Source organism: Oryza brachyantha, chromosome 4 (genome assembly GCF_000231095.2).
Source record: "Oryza brachyantha chromosome 4, ObraRS2, whole genome shotgun sequence".
Taxonomy (NCBI): Eukaryota; Viridiplantae; Streptophyta; class Magnoliopsida; order Poales; family Poaceae; genus Oryza; species Oryza brachyantha.
Genome location: NC_023166.2, coordinates 1654198 through 1676504, shown reverse-complemented (window position 1 = coordinate 1676504; position 22307 = coordinate 1654198). Strand labels below are relative to the sequence as shown.

Genomic DNA, 22307 nt, shown 5'->3' with positions numbered 1-22307 from the left:
GGTCCTATCACAGGTTCCTTTCCGTTATGCCATGGTGGTATGTCAGCGTATGTTCAAGTGTAGTGGGACTTTGTCTTATGGGTGCAATAGTATACCTCTGATCAGAGTAAACCTATTCGAATAGTTGTGCCCATCGTTAAGGGCGAATTGCTAGATTCACTATGATTAGTCAATCCTTTAATGACCTGAATAAACTGATACTTGTTTTTAATGACCTGAGTAAAGACCTGAGTAAACTGATACTGTGGTTTGGGAACTACTGCAACGTGGTGTAACGTTGAGTAGTGGTTGGGTCTGTTACAACGCGGTGTAACGTTGGACAGTGATGTTGGTACTTTACAAATTTTATTTATTTATTTATTTATTATTGCTTTTCTACTTAAATCTCTATTATTTATTAAATGTTGCTTTGTTGCAATTAACCCTAGCATATTCCTTGTAATCAATTGCATCAGTTATTTCTCCTATTCCATGCTACTTGTTGAGTACGGTGATTTGTACTTAGTCTTGCATGATTTTCCTCTTCAAAGCTAGAGGTTGAAGCTGATGGAGGTGACTCTCAGGAGTATTCTGTCCACCGTCGAAGTCATTACCTGTGGACTAGAGCCACGCTACGCTGGAGCTAGCCTGCGTTATCTTTTCGCAACATTTTCGTTAGTTTAAATGTTATTATAAGTTGTTTCTAAGAACAATGGTTATGTAATCAATATTGTCTATTTGTGTACCCTGGCTGGTCCTGAACAGAGAATTTTAATGCACAATTAAGTTCAGAAATTTGTGTGAGGATTTCTAGGCGTGAAGTGGAGCCGTCGCATCGGGATCATGCATAGCTAGCTTTATTTTCTTTTTTTGCTGCACTCGATAGATTATTTATATTATTTGTTTGAAAGATGTGGAAGTGTAATTAACTTTGTCAAATATGTACCCTGACTGGTCTTGGACAAAGATTTAATACACTCTTAGTTGAAAATTTTTTGTGTGAATTTCTGGGCATGATACCCACTTGATAATTTCTCTACAGTTTTTGTCCATTGTCATGTACCCTTTCTTATCAAATAATTCACCGTTGATATGACAGATTTCACCATGAAAAAAATGACAGAAGTCTCAAATCATATTCTCAATCTTCTTATCGTTGAGTGTCTTGCCATTGTCATCAACTCTCAGTATCTGAATACATGAATTACATCCAAATTAATTGATAAAATATTTAGTTGTACGGGGTGTTTATTCATATATATATATATATACTCGTATCTTGAGGGTGGTTGTAGTATTGTCCATTCACTTTGAGGTAGTGCCGCTCATAATATCCGCATTATACGGTGTTGGCAGGTTGTTTGTGGCACTTCAATTAATTATTTTGCAGGACGTACATAATTGACGGCCATTTGTTGAGGATGAGAAATTCTTTCTATCTATCTCGAATATTCTGTCATTTCCTCGGTAGTATAGGAATGCACTGGTAGAGTTGGTAATTAATCAAGAGATGACACTAATGTGTTCCAATGTAAGGTATATATCAACAAATTAAACACATAAATTACTTATTAATCTAAAACGTTGATGAAACCCTGATAGCTAGATAACCTTGCATTGCCTCGGATAATAATGAAACATATGTAAGGATCCCTACATCAAAATAAGTGTTAGCAATTTTTTAATTAGTACTATCATGCATAGAATTGAACTTACCTGTTGTTGTACAACGTTATTATACATGGTTTATCTGGATGCAACTACCATTTATGTAGACACCAACGTTCATTTGCTTTTTCTTTTCCAGTTTTGTAATGTGTTTCTTTCTCTTAAGACAATATTTGCCTCTCAACCATGCGAAATCTGGACTAAGTTCGATGGTGTGTGATGGCCTATGTTGGGAATGATTTGTTAAAAATATAAGAGCTATAACTTCACTTAGATGCACAAGGCTGAAGTAAGATTGAAGTCAAGATTTTTCACCGATACATTGCATGCATGTCTCTGAAATCCATCGTATACTATGCTTTCGCCATCCATGAAAACATCGCTTAGTGCCAAGATGATATATAATATGTCCCAACTCTACTAGTTCGCGTGTACCAGCTATGACATCCTCTCATTCGAAAATTTCCATCCTCGAGCACGAAAGAAGGAAGGAGTGGTTTCTCATTCTCGTAATCCACCACGACGTTCTCGGGGGTGGCGACAAATCCTATAACTATACTTAATGCCTCTGATAGGCCTTTAGGTCTTTTCTCCATATATGCATTAGTAGTTGGCATTATTTGTTTATCCCATTCGTGAAAAGTTTGCACCATCCATCTCTCTTTTGCCTTTGTCTTGTGCCTTGGGTTGATGGGTTTTTATTTTATTTGGCATAGGCGGTTCTGAAAAGGGTTTATTTGCAGGCAGAACGGTTGGACATGCCGCATCTAATGGTGTCACTGGAGATGCTGCCAGTGCCTTTGCAGGGACTGTGAAGGACCGAGCTGGTGGAGAAGTTGGAGCTAATTAACAGGGTGGGCGTTGGAGGCGGTTATACCGATGTTGTTGTGGGGTCTCCAGTGGAAGGAGCTCGTGGTGAGGTGATGATGTTGTAATATGGCCCATATGAAGAGTATTTTTTCCATACTTGAATAGGTACCATGAGATACGGTATCTTATGGTACCTACTCAAGGATAGAAAAAATGCTTTCATATGAATGTTAACTACATGGGATTGTATTAATACTTAAGTAATGTATCTGTGAAGAGGGCACAGCTTGTGAAGAAGGCAAAACTAGTGGAGAAGGGGGCTTCTGGATAAGGCGGAGATGGTAAAGCTGGTTGACGAGGCAGTGGTTGCGGTGAACTTGATCCGACTATATCTTTTCGATGCCAGAGTATAATATGTCCTACTGTGTCACTAAGATATTATATGTCATCATTTGTCGAGATGTCAATTTCATACATCGTGTGCTCTGCCTTCACACTAAGCACTGAAACCTTAGGATGTCCTTCCAAGATAGGTCGGCAGTGATACAAACGTCGTAGAATTTCCCTCCCCATTGTAACTTCCATGGTTCTTCTAAATCTACCTATAGGCACATTGTTAATAGCAACATTTGGTTTTTGACCATTATTCATGCAGATGCGGTAATTTGGTCATAGATGGTTAAAAATACAATTGGACAAGGCGGGGAGAAATTGTTAACACAGTCCGAATCAGACTAGAGTCAGAGATTGAATTGGATGAGAAGAAAGGAGAACAATCAGAGGAAAGAAGTCGATAAAGGTTCAATTCGGTCAAGAGTGTGGAGTTGGTTTATTGACACGGATAAATCTAATATAGTACTTTAGATTGGATTTGGTTTGTTAGGAAAGATAGAATGTGTATTTGTTAAGTTAGTGGATTTGGTTTGTTAGGAAAGATAGAATGTGTATTTGTTAAGTTAGTTAAACATATGTGTCCGTGTCTGTTTGGGTCAATTTCAAAGGTGCAAATATAAAGGTCCGCGTCTTTTGCAATCATTAGAAATAGATCAATAAACATATTTTCGGTGCATCGCCACCCAATTCGACGGAGTGAACTATCGCATCGAGGTTAACCAACTCCAAGATGTAACTTTATATTTGTCAATTCGTCGAATAGATGGAATAAGACTTTCTCAAGTTAGAATGATATTCTATTTGATCTATTCAATGGCCTTACCTAGAGTTTTGTGATTATTTTAATCTACTTTGCTTAGTATAGAATAGTTGCAATTCCCCAATCACAATTTGTGCATGTTATTGATCTAGTTTATATCCGTGAGAGTAATGAGCATGGTTTTCTCTCGGTTAAGTCTAATCAACTATATTTATTTCCAATTATGGTTATAGATTACATTGAGATATGTGCATGAATTGTTTTATTGGGGTTATAGCAAGTAAGATGTTCAGTGGCCTATCTGCTGGGTTGCAAGGTTTATAAATCGTTGGTTTATCCTTGATTATTTTGATTTTAACCATATACATTCTCGGTTCAATCTAATCTGTCATGGTCATCTTCAACATGATTTAGGATTGCCTTCAAAATTGTTAAATCTAATAATGCAAGCCGATAGGTCATCATAGGTCATTAATTAAGAACCAATGATGCTTAATATTGATTTGGGCATGTCCTCGCTTATTTATAAAATTGAACTATCGTCGTTCGGTCTAATCTTCTATTTTATAATATGTGATCATTGGCATGTTTTGATGTTACATATAATTGACTTTTAAGTTAATAACTTAGTTTTTTATGCATAATGATATGAAAAACTTTATCATGGCATGATGTTCCATCAGTAGATTGAATTGTTTTCTTTGTGTAAATGGGTATGGTTTATATGATGCAAATTCTCCGCACATACACGTGACATGTCTATATGCACCCGAGTCTAATCTCCAACTTGAATTAGAAATAGCGATAGACATAAATGCTTGTTTTGAGTTACCTGAGGTGGAATGAAGAATGTTGGCAAAATCAACATTTGTAGGATAAAAAGAACCTCTTCAAGAGTGACCACGTTAGCTCTATGATCACCTCTATACTCAGTTTCTGTCTCTGTTACCTCTACCTACATAACCTCTTCCACCTCTTACTCCACCCCTATCACCACACCTTCCTCTCCCATAACTAAGCCTACATAGAGCACCGCAATCACGCATGAGGTGCCCAATTTCACCATAATTGAAACACTCTCTGGTCTCTGTACTTTGTGCAACTACATAGGTGGGACTTGTTGAAGATGGTGTGACACTGGGTAATACTTTTTTTTTTCTTAAGCTCCTCATGTGCCATAGCTGCAATAGACTCATCCAAGTTAAGAAGAGTGGTTTGATGAAACATGCATCTCTTATCCTTTCAACCTCTGAATTTAAACCCTTCAATAGCTCAATGACCTTTGTGCGCTCAATCCATTTTCTCATTTTTGCTATACAATTGGGGTGCTCTAGCCCAAGAGGATCAGAATGAAACAAAACAGATCGCAAATGCTTCAATTCTGCAATATATTTAGAAATATATTGCTCCCTCTGTCTTAAAGCACTTATCTTTTTCCCTGCTTCCACCATTAGCATAACATTTTCATCTCCTGAGTAGAGATTAGTGAGAAACTTCAACATCTCACGTGCACTAGAGATGGTCTCAACAGTTATAGCAATAGCAGGGATAAGTGAAGTCAACATCCATGGCACCACTAAAGAGTTGGTTGTGCTCCAAGTCTTCCATTCTACACTAGTGCTCTCAGACTCCTTCACTTTCCTATAACATATCCTTCTAATCCCTTAGTCTTCAAAATCAACAATGCTCTCCTTGACCAACTTGAATAATTTTTTATGTCCTCCAACTGAATATCATTTTACATCAGCTCATTTTTTTCATTGTTTCGGTATGAGATGCCACACAACATTACTTGTAGCCGGAACCTCACTAAGTTTCTTTGCAAGCATGTCCACCAATTTACTTATCACTAGCGTGAGTCCCTGATTTTTCCCATTTTAATCAAGTAGCATCAACAAGAACAACACTGATAACCTCAGTTTTCACAGGAAAACACAACTGCAGCATAGAGTGCAGTAGCCTCTTTCCTGAAATTTATTTCAACCCCACAAATCTCGACCAACAAAGTAATAGCACTCCTTCTCCTTCCTCTCCCTCCTCATCTCTACTCTACCTCCACTTGCACCCTGCCTCCACTGCCTAGCGTCACTGCTGGCGTCTCGCCCCTAGGCACCTGCGCGTTCCCCTGTAGACGCTCTTCCGTGCAGCTGCCAAAGCCAACCCTGCCGCCCCTGCTTCCAGTCGGCCGTCACCACCGGCTACTGCTGTTGTGCCTGCTTACAGCTGGCCACCGCCACTGGTTGCTGCCTCCGAGCTCTCCGGCCTCACCTCCATGAGCACCGCCAGCTAGGGTTTCAGTACCGGTGAGGTCGCCGACAACCTAGCTCTGATACCATGTAGTTATTTTCTTTGGAAGCTTCACCTCTTTCTCTATTGCTATTCTTGCTTACAGCCAGCTAATGGGTCAGCACACAAGACACAGACACAAACTATTGACAGCCCAACGCGTGAGGGCGAGTAGCCCATTACCCAAATGTTCGCCTCACCAAGCCCAACACACATAAATCTTCAAGCAGATTTAATAGCCTCAAAACATGACTGATGGATTAAAAAATTTAAATCATTTGCGAAAGGGCTTGTAGCCTAGTGGTTACAAGGGTCTAAGTAGCACCCAAGGTCCTTGTTGCAGCGAATATTTCAGGATTTTCTAACGGCTTTGTGTTTTTAGGGGTAGGCGTAAAAAAAATTCAGTCATTTGATGAAGATACCTTATATTTAAGGGTTTTCTATCATCCTTGTGAAGTACCATGAGGTATCACTAAAATTCTAATACCTTAAGTTACATTATACCTCGAGGTATATACTAAATTTTTACGCTAAAAAATATGGTATCTCGAGGTATTTTTTTAAGGATAGTAAAAAATTTTATTTTTTTTCTAAAATCTTGAAATCTCTTATATATTTGGACAGAGGCAGTAGTTTTGATCGTGACTTGTTATCTTTCAGCGAGACTAAAAATAAAAATTTTATCCTCGTCGTTGGAACCGTAGTTGTCATAAAACTCATGGGTATATAAGTTGGTAATTTGGGAAATGACTAAGCACTAGTCAATTGCTGAGTTAGTTGAGTGTACAAACGTACTACGTAAAAGCTCCTAGTTTTGGACCAAACTCTAGTCAGTTTGACAACTTTGTCGATTGATCAGTCGGCCGGGTTGCCGTTTATATATATATACGTCGATCGAACAGTAAATCAACGTTTGCTAGACCATCAAAGCTGATCATTAATATTCATCATGGCGGCAGGATGGCTGAACCAGACATCCCTGTTTGTCAACGACTGGGCGATCCGGATCGTGGTGCTGTGCAGCTTCGCCGCCCACCTCCTCGCACTCCTCGCCGGGATCCGTCGCCGTCAAGCCACCGGCGTGCGGGCGCTCCTCCTATGGCTGGCGTACCAGCTGGGAGGCTTCTCGGGGACGTACGCGCTCGGCAGCATGTCCCTCAGCCGCACGACGCCGCAGCAGCAACAGCAGCTGGCGCTGTGGGCGCCGTTCCTGCTCCTGCATCTCGCTGGCCCGGACAACATCACCGCCTACTCCCTCGAGGACACCGTTCTCGCCGGGAGACAGGCGCTCACCGTCGCGGTACAGATCGCCGGAGCATCCTATGTCCTGTACAAGCAGATATACAGCAGCAGTGCCGGCGGCGGCGGTGGCGGCGGCGCGTTACTGTGGGTCGCCGTGGTCATGTTTGCCATCGGCGTTGCCAAGTATGTGGAGAGGGCCATGGCGATGAGGCAGGCCGACCTGGGGAACATGAGGAGCACGAGCAAGAGGAGCAAGCTAGAAAGAAGAAGATTCTTCAGAGATGTCAGGGAGCTGGGGAACGAGCATGCCTTGCTCGTCGCTCACGACCTGCTCTACATCACCAAGGGCTCCTTTGTTGATCATTTGGACGACGAGCATCCTCTTGATCTTGAATCCGTCAGGTCAGAGATATTCCGCCATGGATGGAAGGGGGTGCTCAGGGTGGTCGACATGGAGCTCTCGCTCATGTACGACGTCCTCTACACCAAGGCAGCCGTGGCGCACACATGGTTCGGCTACGGCGTCCGTGTCGTGTCACCGGCTGTCAGCGCAACCGCGTTGCCGCTGTTTTGGTTCCAAGGTAAAGACGGCCATCACAGCTCCGACGTTTCCATCACGTACATGCTGATGGCAAGCACCGTCCTCCTGGATATCAGATGCCTTCTCCGAGCAGTGGTGTCGACATGGAGCTACGCGTTCCTGCTCGACAGGCCATGTTGCTGGCTTCATCATGTTCATGGCTTACCGGCGAGATGGCGCGCCTTCCGTCGTTTTATCCTCTCCCTACATCCATGCCGGCTTCTTGGGAAGGAGCCAACTAGTTACAGGACATGGTCGGGCACCATTGGGCAGTACAACTTGTTGCACGAGAGTACCCATGACACGACCAGCAAGTGGAGCGCTCTGGTAAAGAAGGTTGCATCGGACGAGCAGTGGATGGAGTACGAATACCACTACTCGAGGGGTGTTCGTATTTCAGAATATGTCAAGGAGAAGTTGTTCGACTGTATTTGGGAATACATGTGGTTAGCATACCCAGTAATAATATCTAAAAAACAAGAAGGGAAGGAAATGGGAGGGGCACTTACTTGCTCAGCTCATGTTAGATCCGTTACGGAATTAGCAGAAGCTCTACATTTTCTTCCTGAATTTCAAGAGTCCGTCCTTGTCTTGCACATCGCCACGGATGTGTTATTCTGCCTCGCTGAATGTGATACAAATGCATCATCGTCTAAGCAGCTGGCGATGCCGATCAAGGTGATATCAGACTACATGGTGTTCCTCGTCGCCGTGCGCCCGAGCATGCTACCGGGTCTCAAGCTTCGCAGCCTCTACGAAACCACCCAGCTCGCTCTCGAGAAAATATGGACAGAGGAAAGATCTTCCTGCAACAGCACGAGAACAAACGAGAAGTGTCTTGTTGAAATCCTGCGTGCCATGGAGAAGGAAGAGGGTAATAAGACAGTTCTGAAGAATGAAAGCAACTGGAGGCCAGGCTATAGAACCCGGGACATGGAGCCAGACTTTGTAAGCAAGCTCTACGACTCGAACATGATTCTGTCAGACGGAATTAAACTGGCCGAGCTTATGCTGCGATGGCTATGTTTTGGTTACAGGGAGAACATTCCGCACACTAAATCAGAATTGAAATTTGGACAGATGTTTCCAGAACTAATGAAATTCATGCGAAACGATCAGAGGTGCAGCTACTCCAGCAATGACAAAATGACACAACTGCTGGAATGCATCTTCAAGGAGTGGGTGCGTCTCCTGATTAACGCGTCCGTTAAATGTACGAGAGATTCCCATGCGAAGCAGCTGAGCCGTGGCTGTGAGCTCACGACCGTCGTGTGGATCCTCGTCGAACACGCTGGCATATTCCGGATCAACAGTGACGGCAGAGATGATGGTGCTACTACCGGTCGGTTTATTGCTGCCTAGTCATGTGAGCATTAGGGGGTATTTAGATTGAGAAAAATTATGGGAGAAGTGTCACTTCAAATGTTTGACCGGAGGTCGGAAGGGGTTTTTGGGCATGAATGAAAAAACGAATTTCACGGCTAGCCTGGAAACCACGAGACGAATCTTTTGAGCCTAATTAATCCGGCATTACTACATGTTGGTTACTGTAGCACTTATGGCTAATCATGGACTAATTAGGCTCAAAAGATTCGTCTCAAGATTTCTTCCGTAACTGTGCAATTAGTTTTTTGGTTCATCTATATTTAATACTTTATTTAGATGTCCAAAAATTCGATGTGATGTTTTTAGAAAAAAATTGGAAACTAAACAAGGCCTTAGTATCTGAAACATTTAATTGTGCATCTCATCACTTCGTATAACGGTACAAGTAGTTAATTTTGAAAGATTGTATTTCCATTTTACATAGGTATGAGAAGTCTACAATGGGTTTAATTAGTGGGTTCTCATTTAGCATATGGTTTTGTCGTTTGCAGGATCGCCAGGTGATCGGACGGCGTCACACTGAGGATATTCCTCTGTTCTGACAGCATACTAGTCCCGCGCGTGGAGCTCTTGTTGTTGTAATAAAAATGACAATTTTACCGTCCTTAATAAATACCCGTGATATCTTATTTTCTAGAATAAAACTTTGATACCATTAAATACTATTACATTTGTTTTAGGTTATAAGATTATTATGTTTTTTTCAACATTTATCTATGAACTAATGTAAATTTCTTAGTCTTTTTAAGGTGTTCATCTTACCTCCATTGAAGCAATAAATTCAAACAAATCTCAACCATCAGGAAAGAGCACAAAAGGAGAGGACTAGAACGCATTTTTTTGGGTCCACCTAGCGATCAAAATGTTTCAAAATTTTAATTCCATCAATCAAATCTGGTCATTACCGTTGCATAACAATTTAAAGACGTGCACGTAAGTTAAAAAGCTCATACATGCTCTTCCCCAGCCTTCCATGCATTGGCGCGTGTTTGATAGAAAAACAAAAAATCAAACGTTTGATCAATAGCAAAAGTGTATTATTTTAACGCCCTACTGAAAATAGATTATCCTTTTCCAGAAATTCTAGAAATTCATTTTAACTTCAAAAATTCATACTTTTTTCCGTGACTCAGAAAAATTCCATTCAGGTCTCTAATTTTTTTTTGCAAAAATCGTGATATACTCAAGAGCACTATTAGTTATTACTAATATTATTTTATTTTTAACGTTTTGCTTGGTTTTCTCGTTTTACGCATAGTTAACATCAACGGAATATATTCGAAACACGGTTTTCTCGAAGGTCTAGACGAGGGATGGCAATTTCTTCCGTGGAGGCGGGGGCGGGGAGCATTTTGACCCATGGGGATTCGGGGCCAGGGCCCTGGTTTTGCTCGGGGCTAGGGAACTATTTATCCCCACAAGTTACCCGCGGGACCCGGAGAGGGAGGTATGGTAAACTTTAAAAGAGTAAAGACTACCAAATTGAAGCCCAAAAACTAGAAGCCCATTTAAACCCATAACTACTCCACTGTCCTCTTTCTCACTCTCTCTCTTGTTCTCTCTCACAGGCTCTCTCCCTCTCTCACACACTCTGTCTTCATGGGAGCAGGCGGCGGCGGAGATGACCTGCGTAGTGGCCTGGTGACTCGCGGGGCAGCGAGCGACCCGCATGGTGGTGCTATGGCCTGGCGACCCAACGTGTCCGCCAACGTCCTCGCCGCCCCCCTCTCTAGCGACGGTGTCAGTACTCCCTCCTCTCTCTTTACAGTGTCTTTTGGGGGGTCGGGGCCAGAGCCGGTGTCAGGGTCGTTCTTGCCAAACGTGACCGCACCCCGTTCCGTTGTCAACCCTAGTCTATACCCACGGCAAGTTACCCATTGGCCTTGTTTATATCATAATTTAATTTAAAATTATTTTATTGTGAAGCATGCATGGACTTAGAAACACATGAATTAGCTACCGTCATGGGCCGACCTGCAAGGCCCTGAACCTATTTGAATCACCGTCTTCCCTTGACTGCCGATTACCTTAAACCCTTGTCACCCACTGTTGTCTTGATACTCGTGCTCTCAATGTATGACTGTCGAAGACACCCTTATTACAAATATTATGATGGTTATAATGCGTCTAAAACCGATCCCTTGATGGAAAGTTTGAAAAGAAGTATGTTTATGAAAAATTGGCCACGAAGGTCGTGACCTTTGTGGTGTGACACTCGTGTACTATACTGCTTCTCTGTAGGTTGGTCAACCAGAGTACTCAGTTCAAAGGTGAGATTTACTAAAGATATCATGTTTATTAGTTGCTACGATGCATCTTAGTCGTACCGTTTTCATGTAGCACATCCCCTCTTGTATTATCACTATAGACGGTGCCGGAGTGGGGTGTGACATATTACTCCCTCCGTCCCTAAATGTTTGACGCCGTTGACTTTTCTATATATGTTTGACCATTCGTCTTATTAAAAAATTATAAAATATGTAAAGTTATATATATATATATGCATAAAAGTATAGTTAACAATAAATGAAATAATATAAAAATAATTAATAATTATATAAAATTTTTTGAATAAGACAAATGGTCAAACGTGTATTAAAAAGTCAACGGCGTCAAATATTTAGGGACGGAGGTAGTACCACCTAACAAACACTAATTTTGATTGCACTTTTTTCAGTAAGCACCACCAAGGACGTGTGAATTCTCGGAATGAATCAGCATAAAGAAACCGTGGTACCCAATTAAAAGGAGAGTCCAAAACTACTGAACATACATACTAAATGGGATTTCAAGCAAGGCGATCCGTCGTCGAGCAGTTTTAGGATAGTATCCATTCTTGTTTCATATGCCATGCATGTCCTCACTATGCTTCGTATAAGCATTACTATCTCTGTAATGTCCGCATATAAACCTACTATTCGATCATCCATGTTTTTACTCATTGTATCGTGAACTTTTATTCACACTATGGTATCACATTTATTTAAATAAGAACACTACTGATTAAAACATCTACGTAATATCATCCCCCTAAACTATTGCTAACTATATCACTATAGTTCAATTATACAAAATGTACGTTTGTACGGCCAAATATCTATACTCCTATAAAAAAGAGTATTGGTGGTGGTGAATCTATCCCATACCCTATCACCAACTTCCTCCTATTTTGAAAGAAAAAATAACTGAGACCTATTATCAAATAAATTTTATTAACTTTATTTTAATAACATGCTAATGATATTTTTTTAATAAGACAAGATCTCGTTACAATGCATGGACAATATGATATATATATATATATATATATATATATATATATATATATATATATATATATATATATATTCAAAGAATATACATGACAAAACACCCAACTACAGGGCGTTAAGGGGGCTACCAACAATATTGCCAGCCCCATATCACGACCGCTCGGCCGATTTTGTAGTTGACCACTTTGAAGTTAATAAATGCCTACTAGGAGGGCAAGGGTGCCGCTGGCAAAATCAGCCACCCGATCCTCTCTCCAGCGCTCTCGACATGGCCATTTTGTAGATGGTCCTTTTTCAGTTGAATCACCTAATAGGTGGACACTAAGGGGCCTCCTTGTAAATATGCCAAACCCTATCGGCCACTTATCCAATGGATATCAATGGACGTTTATCATGTCGGATATACGTTGAACTAATGGATCTTTCGTATATATTGTCCACTAGCTAGGCGTTGGGTCTAGCTAGTTTTGCTATATTTTAACCAAAAGTCTGTCTTTGTAAACTGTAAATAAAAAATTTCCTTCAGCACGCTGAGCGAATTGGGTGTAAGCGGACTCAGTCGAGGAAGCCCAGGTCTAAGGCAGCCAGCCCAAGAAAACCCAGCTATCGGTGAGCTCGCATGTGAGCACAAACAGCCGGCCTGGGTTCAATCCATGTATTTCACCTCGTGTAGGATTGCACCATCACCGGAGCAGAGGATGAAGATAGCTTCCGTCAACTATAACAAGCCAGATATTCCCTCGTTTTCACAACATAAAATTTTCTAATGAAGAATGATATACGTATGACGAAATCATTCGAGCCGTCTAGGATTCCAGCCGTCGTCGCGGTGATTTACCACTCCGTGCCGATCCGCACCACTACACGTCACTGCATTGTTGTTAATACATAGCACTGCTCCTTTCTAATATTGATCAGATTTATATAGATACTAATAAATATAAACGTACATACTAATTATATATTTTTATCAATGAATAAATTTAAGCAAAGCTTAAAATTAAGTCTGACAATATTAAACAGAGGGAGTATACAGTATTGTGTTATCTCATAACAATTTATCATCTTTATATTCAAATATTTCACCCTCTTTTATCGAGATATTGCATATGGCGTTTACTGTGTTTTCCATGATATTTTATTTAGTACGGTTTCATGTTGTAGTTAGTTTTTTTTAATGTTGTGTTTTCTTGAAACATTTTTTTCTACCTAACGTCTGAAATATTTTCACCGAGTGATGAAACAATTCCTGTTGAAACATTTCTTACCGGTTGGTAAAACATCTAAAATGTTTCTTTACACTTGATGTCTTAAAAACATAGTTGTTTGACAACATATAGTCCTATGGTAATACATGTCGTAAATATAAATATAAATACATGTCGTAGAAACTAACATATAGTTGTTTGACATACCCCGATCTGCACTAGTCCTATGGTAATTATCTTTTAAAGAATCGCTCAATCATATTCATATTGCCTGACCAAACTAAAACCAAATACTTATCTGTTTGAAAATATAGAACGAACAGAGTACATACGCATGGAAAGTAAATAAGCCCTCTTGACAAGTGGGTGAGAACAAAATTTATGTGCAAATTAATCAAACGACAAATTGATGGGGAGCAAAAGAAAACTCATTTTGTTGGCTGGTTGCTTGGCGTTGCTGGTCGAGATGTCCGACGGCCATCGTGCGTGCTGGTGATGTTGCTACATGATCTCGCTACTCTATGCAACATGTTGTATTTACTGTGTTTTCTCTTTGATCTCGCTATTGGAAGGCAGAGATCTGCATCACTAGTTTTGTTGTTATGTCTGTCGCTGTACTACCTAATTATAATACTCCCACGATCGCATAATATAGAAGATTTTGCACCGTCTGGTCTGTCCGAAAAATATAAGTGCTTTTGCTATAATGCTTATTCCATCAAGCAATTAATTCAACTTTTTTTCACCATACCCTATCCACCTCTTTTAACATGGGTATCCCAGTTTTTCTCTTTAACATTTATTTGTCCAAGCAAATGACATAATTGACAAGAATTTTTACGATCCTGAGAACAACTATAGGTACTAAAATTTTAGTGTAAAACTTGATACGTCAAAATACTTAGTAATTGTAAGTACAATTTTTATGATAAAAAAATATGGTACACCCTGGTTGTGATGCAAGTGAACTAATCCACAAAACCACCATATATAAATTACTTTTATGTGGATTAGTGGGTTAGCCCACTTAAAATCACTTATATATATGCAGGTTTATAGGTACCTCATGGTACCTTTTGAATTATAGTAAAAAAGCTATGCTCTAACTAATGTGAAAATTCATCCAAATTCATAATTAAGTGCAAACAGAGTTGAGAGATTTTACAATATTTGCGAGGTACCTAGAGGTATAAGGAGGTGGGGGTGACGTGAGCCATTGATATGTGAGGGGCAAGGCACGGAAAGAAAAAGTTATAATAGATGGCAATGATGTAAATATGATAGTATTAGAATGATAAATGTGGTTTCCTTCCACGTATGAAAAGGTATTAGCCAGGTTGGCTATGTTCGTTCATTAGTTTACATCGTACGTAACATGGTGTTAAATCTATTACGAGGAAGGGACGGTGGTTGACCATCTATTACAAGGGAGGGCTAGCGGTGGAGGCATGACCGGAGGTAAGGGCGTCGACAGAGGTGGGGCTGAAGGAAGGGGCGATGAAGGAAGAGGGCTGAGGAAAAGTTGTGTGGCCTTGCCTATGGTTGTCGGAGGCGGCTGCATGGCATAGATTCATTAGGTCGTGGAGACTGGAGGTTCGTGGATGCTATTGGGTATGCAAATCTGCTCATTATATTTGTCCGTTCGTTTTTTGATTACACAACGATGTCTCATGTGGCAAAGGCCATACCTACTTTGTTTTATGAGTATTTTTCTCATCCTTGAGAAAAAGGAGGTAATATGAGGTACTAAATCTAGTAATTTTGAATTTTTTGAAGAAATATTATTCTTTTTATGGAAAATCGTAAAATTGGAGTCCGTTCATCGAAAATCACCAAACTAGTTCCATGTCAAACAGTAAAAGAGCGATAGGAATCCTATCGAACGGCTAAAGAACGATCGGTAGACGGCCAGGACCCGTCGAACTTTGGGAGTTCGATAGGTCAGCTATCGTCCTACCCACAAACGACAGGGACTGTCAACTACGGACTGTGGACCTAGGCAATGCCCCTGAGTTCGATAGGACCCTGCCCAATTTTCCTTGCTGTAGAATATTTATTTCTTGCTGTTCTAGATGTAAAATATTATTGTAGAATTTATTTATTAGCTTGTATATTTGTAATATTTATATTTGTAAAATATTAATGTAGAGATGTAGTATTAAACTACACTATAGTGTACCAACAAGATTTACTCATTAGACAAATCCAGCAGTTGATATCATCTGCTTCAAATCGGACGGTCCACGTTCAATCAGCCATCCTTCCTTTTATAGGTTCCCCAAATAACGCGTACATTCCGTTAAACCCTCCTTTTATTTACCGGCTCTCAAAATTATGCACACTTTCCATCTATCATCCCTACATTAAATCTTAGTCAAATATAGATCCAAAATTCAACGGGTCATAAAAAGATCGGAGTATTACAAATACCACCATATTAGATCTCGGTCAAAACTTCATCTAATCGTTCGTCTTTTTCAAAGTTGTTATGCAAACATAGAAATATTATTCGGTCATTCTTATAGTCCAATTACTAATAAAGTAATAATAAATCAAATTCATAAATAAATAATTTTTGATATGTATATATCAACAAGAATGGTCAACCTTAGAGTCCTAAATCAACAGCAGTAAATAAAAATAGATCAGATATGGATTAAATGATATATTATTTATATATATACTAATATTTATATACACATTTGAGTTGGCAATATTAAATAACGAGAGATATTTTTCACACTAGGGTATTTGTAAAACTCACTTGGTGTTTTTATATATATCAACCAACGGTGTTAGATAAAAAAGAAACGAGTATAAAATAAATTTTGTAATATATAAATACATATATTATTTAAATTATAAATTGGTGTGTGTTTAGATTGACTCATAGGTGATTATGGGAGCTATTTTTTGACACATTAGTATTTTTACTGCTCCGTTCGGTGTTTAAGACGTCGTTAAATTTCAGACCTATGATTGACCGTTTGTATTTTTTAAATTTTATTACGAATATACAATATCATATCATATGTCATTCATAAAATAAATAAACAACTTGTTTGGTCCACATTAAATTATTTATTAATATATATATGTGCATGTATCATCTAATCACCATATATAGTGATAATTATACATAAGATTTTTTTATTCATGTTAGATTGTGACAAAAGAACGTTGTTTACTGGAAATTGCATAATTTTTTCTAAATACTTTATTTTGTATTAATTAGAAGATAAATCTTAATTATATTAATTAGGAGATAAATTATATTATTACAAAATAATTAATCCTAATTAGAAAATTGTGATAAAAGAAAATATATTGCAGCTCACGGGGTCCGCCCTGTCACACGATAGGCCGGGGCCCAATCGAACTTCTCGAGGTCGACAGGTGCAGTGGGAAAGGTTTATCGGTGATCTGCACTTTGACTGCCCTCTCCCGGTTAGTTGGTGGGTCCAATCGAACGTTGAGGGTACGGTGGGACGTCCTATCGTTTTTTCCCTGTTCGACAGCGTCATGCATATGCTATTTTTCTGTTTGACTGGATACTATTTTTACGATTTCTCTTCAACGGCCTACAGTTTTACAATTTTCATAAAAAAATAATATTTCTCCAAAAAATTCGTTAATTTTAAATGAACTTGGTATGTGTTTGTACCGTATCGCAGGGAGGAGGTGATGTGTTTCCTTTACTCAGCTGCAGGGGTAAGAATGTAATTTCACGTTAGTCTTATTCTTGTCCACGGATGAGATCATCCATCAGCTCTACGGCAAGCTGCAGCTGCCACGGGGGATGGAGCCAGCGCCGGCGCCGGTGGGCGGAGGGCCGTTCGTCGACGCCGAGAACACGGTGACGGTGGCGTCCCCCTTGCCTTCCGGCAAGAATACGGCAGCGACGTACACGTGGCTCCGGCACTGATGATGATGCCCATCGACGTGTTCGTGTGATTAGTGCCTTAATCAAGCAGCAGCATCGCAGTCGCTTCTAGCGTCCTGCTTTCTCTCTGTTGCCGCCGGCGGTTGAGGCTGAAGCTGTGACCTAGCCGCTGCTTGTCGGTGCGGCCGTGAAGGCTAACCCAATACTAATGCGAGCACCCTAACAAACCAATTTTTTTTAATTTGTTCTTGTCCAATAAAAAATTAAAAAATATCTTGAGGCACAGGTACTAAATCATTTCTCACCATTGAATCTAGCTGAGTAGGATGTGCGCGGTTAGATCCAACAATCAGAAACGATTTGGTACCACGAGGTACCGGTACCTCAACGTACTTTTGTTATTTTTGTTGGGAGATTTGCTCTGGTCCAACAAAAAGTATCTCGAGGTATCGGTACCTCGAGGTACCAAATCGTTTCCCACCATTAGATAGGATGTGCACTGTTAGATCCAACGATCAAAAACGATTTGGTACCGTGAGGTATCGGTACCTCGAGGTACTTTTTGTTAGACTAAAGAAAACTTCTTTTTCGTTGGATCGTAAAATTGCTCATTTTTTTATCCCTATCGTATCCCTGCAAATTGAACGGATGGATTTCAATTGGTACCTGATGAAAAAAATGCTCTTGTTTTATGGGTTGAATTATTGATTATATGCTAATATTGGTTTTGTTTTGAACAGTGTATATATGTATTAGATGGTTTGATGTGAATATGTGCTCACACACTGACGTAGTAGTGTGTATGGAAAAGGATGGACTATTTATGTTGTTGTATTATAAATTAGAGTGTACGGCCTCAATGTAATGAATTGAATGCCTTCCCACATGAGTATTTATCTATCAAACCAAATCACCAAATTGCCATGTAAATCTGACGACAAACTGAAAAGATTTTTGAAGATCACGTAAATATGATCTCTATCACCTAAATTAGGCTAAAGTTTGAAAACCGAATACAACAGAACGACTGAATTTTGAAAGAATTTTACTTCAATCCTTTCTTTTGTACCTCGAGATACTGTTACCTCACGGTACCAAATCGTTTCTGGCCGTTGGATCCAACAGTGCACATCTTACTTAGCTAGATCTAATGGTGAGAAACGATTTGGTACCTCGAGGTACCGGTACCTCGAGGTAAAAAAGAAGGATAGGAGTAAAACTCATTTTGAAAAACAGTCTATAACAGAACATAATCTTTGTCCACATCATGTAAATGATATTTTACTGATATTTTTCAATATATCCACTTACATACTACCTTTGCGGTACCTTGCAGTCCCTCTATAGTTTTCTAGACATAATTGACTTTGTGTACTATTACTTTTTAACCCTTGGTACGTTTGTACCTCTGATACTTTTTATGAGTTATTTTTCGTTGTGAGCAGTCGGATGTATGATATTTTAGAAATACAAGCACTATAAAAGTCCTCCGACAGATATATAGTAACTAACGATAGGATGGCATATGCCTCTCATTTTTTGGGTTTTGTTTTATGTATGTGTTCTATCATCAGCCACACGAGAGTCATAAACTCACCACCACTATTGAGCTTCATGGCGTGGGACTCCCTGTTGCATCGGTTGGCTGCGTAGATAAGAAAATCCGTCCACAGGTCAAGGAGGACGTCCTCAGGGTCTGCTTCCTTCCATTGCAACACTATCTGAGCGATCTGATGTGCAAACTTGAGGCGAGGAACCGAAGGATCAAATTCGCCAGACATGTGGCTGAGACCCATCAGTAGGATCTTGGCGAATTCATTCGTCTGCTTGAGCCCAAAACGCCTGATGCTATTGTGGCCTCGGAGCAATGCACCCAGCACCGTGAAGATCCGGTTATTAACCTTGCTGCCTGAAGAAATGAGGTGCCCACGATGCTCTTGGAATATCTCGTCAAGGTTATCGCAAGTCCGTTGGTACAACCAGTTCTGAGGAAGGCCAGGAAGCATGTCAGGGCGAGTGACAAGGAGGAACATCATGTAGTTGGACAGTGCCCTGATCGAGCGGACGCGTTGGACCCCATTGCCTCCTGTTCTTTCCATGGGCTGTTTGTTTTCTCTCTTGGCAAGGATGAGATCGGTTGCGATGTGCCAGGTGATGATGCTTTCGTGGAAGTCGACACCATGGCGCCATCCCTCTAGCTCTGCTAGCAGCCCAGGATGCTTCTTGTCAAGTGCCACCTCGCCCCACCTATGCCTGAGCATGCCCATGGTGTTGAGATCATTCCTGGAGACCATTTCCACCGCACCCTCCTTCACCTCCTCCGGAATCTCCTCGTTCCAGGAGTAACATGTGCTGTCCCACCACTCGTCGATCCCCAGCATCGCTGCTAGCTTCCCAAGCCATCGATCCGTTGCATGGATTTGCGCGGCACGAAAGCTGAGCAGGTTGAACTGCCGTATGGTGCCGGACCATCTCCTTGATCTGTTCATGTAGCCTCCTGTCATGGTGGTGACGAGCCTGCGAAGGGACAGGACCATCCTGCGGAGCCGGTGCCACCTTCCGGTGCATAGGGCCGCATGGCGAAGCCAACTCCAACGCATGGCGCACAGGAAGTCAAGCGCCCAGCTCGAGCCCAGAGCACTTAGAAGCGACGTCGTCTCCATCGTAAGAGCACCACACAACAGGACATAGGTGACGACAATGTCTACTCCCCTATGGCGATCCCTGCTGTCGTTGAGATGGAACAATAAGAAGGAGGTGGCGATGGCGGCCGGCGACAAGGTCCGGATGCTGTAGCCGGTCCAGGTGTGGATCACAGCTGCCTTGGTGTAGAGGACGTCATACATCAGGGACAGCTCCAGCTCCCTCCTGAGCTTCCTGATTATCTTGGTAGTTTCAGTGTCGTCTTTATCTGCATCTACAACGATCACCGAGTCTACTATCCCACGCTTGCATATGTGGAACAGGGAGTGAGCCCGCTACAAAAGGAATTCATCACTGGAGTGCTGGTAATCCTCACTCCGTAGATACCCTTTGTACCAACGGAGTTGATTGCTAGGTAAATCCTTGAGAGCGTTCCGGATATTACTGAAGTTGCTGCACTTGAGCGCCCATGTCCTCTCGCCATACTTGACAAGGCCGACGATGAACATCGAGATGTTAGCCAGCAGCAAAACTGTGCTCTCGCTGCTGCGGATCATATGCTTGTAGAGGACATACCCGGCTCCGAGGACCTGAATGACAAGAATTTGCAGGTGACGGGTCCAGAGCTGGTTGTCCTGCAGGGCGTAGGCGGTGATGTTGTCCGGGCCGCCGAGGTGCAGCAGCAAGAATGGCGCCCAGAACGCCACCAGCTTGTGCTCGCGCGCTGAACCGCCGATGGAGAGGTGGCCGAGGGCGTATATCGCGGTGGAGTCGGCCAGCAGGTAGGCGAGCCAGAGGAGAAACTTCAGCATGGCGGGGGCTTCACGCCGGCGGATCCCGGCGAAGATGAGGAGGACGACCTGCAGCGTGAGGCTGAGGAGCACCAGAATCTGCGACGCCCATGCGTTCCACAGCTCCAAGGGCCCTCGTGCCATTGCTGCATGCGCTAGCTCTCCCGGTGTAATCCTGCGACTGCAAATTCCAAGCTCTAGGTTAAACTAATTAATTGATCATGACTGCAAATCAGAGGAAGCAAGATATATAGCTATAATTTACCTGTGATACTTTGAAGAAAGCTCTAGCTAGCTAGCATTGACAGTACACCATCGAGTCAGCTATTGACTCCATTCTTGAAGCTATGGATCGAGTAGATTCTTCACTAGAAGGAGTACTAAACAACAAGGAGGAGGAGTCTCATGTCCACTTTCAACCAGAAGCCAAACAAGTTTTTGATACCGAGTTAGTGACACGAGCCATGCACGTGACAGTACATGCTTACTTGCATCTCCAGACCTCATTAGGTAGATCCTGATTATAGCAAATTTTGGGACCATGCTATTAGGTAGCTAATTAAGTATAGTTCCAAACAGAGTGCTTACTTGTCTACTAGCTTGCTACTGGTTTTGTAGTGAGATGATCCGTCTGATTTTAACTTAAGTAGCCGCAAACCAGTTCCATGCACGGGCGCCTATCACTGCTGGTATCATGCATATTAAAAATTTTCTCAATGCTGAACGTACATGACGGTTATTTTTCTCATTTAATTAATATTTATTTATGTATTTGAGTAAAATACTAGTTAATTAGTCTAAGATGGGAAACTTCATATGTATTATATCCAAATATCATAATTAATAATAAAGAGTCTATGGTATTTTTATTATATAATTTTGATCTCAGAGGTACAAACTCTCAATAATTAAGATCATGGTTACATGCGACAGTTAAATATTTTATTCCAAAAATATGATGCGAATTGTCGATCTGGCGTTCGGTTAAGTTTTATATTTACTACGGTGTTTTATACTATAATAACTTTGGACTCGACTTGATTGATCAATATATCAATGTATAAGTTATATATATATGTGTATGTTTATTAGCATTTATGTCTAAAACATCTTATAATATATAACAACTATATTATTTTGTCTAAATTATGAATTATATAGAAAAGGAATCCAAGTATGCTTGATTATAAATATCCTTTTACGATTAATAAGATGAAATTTGGAATTAAGCACTATTTATTTGTTCTAGTGTTGGAGTGTCAGTTTATTGTTTTCATAATTTAATATTTATAAAAGATTGTGGTAAGTTAAATAAGCAGTCTGCTGAGATGCAGGCCCTGCAGTTGGCCGAGATAGCGACTTAGAACACCAAGCAAGATTAGGACTGGGTTATGGCATTGCCTCTT

The 22307-nt window shown here is 40.9% G+C and overlaps 1 protein-coding gene and 1 pseudogene across 1 annotated transcript; one reads left to right on the top strand and one right to left on the bottom strand.

Moving 5' to 3' along the window:
* Window positions 1-6845: 6845 nt before the first annotated feature.
* On the top strand, window positions 6846-9080 carry LOC102711970. Its single transcript, XM_015835877.1, has one exon. It carries the CDS (start codon window positions 6846-6848, stop codon window positions 9078-9080), a length of 2235 nt encoding a protein of 744 aa, XP_015691363.1.
* Window positions 9081-18999: 9919 nt separating this feature from the next.
* Window positions 19000-21045, bottom strand: LOC102711695 (annotated as a pseudogene).
* Window positions 21046-22307: the final 1262 nt, after the last annotated feature.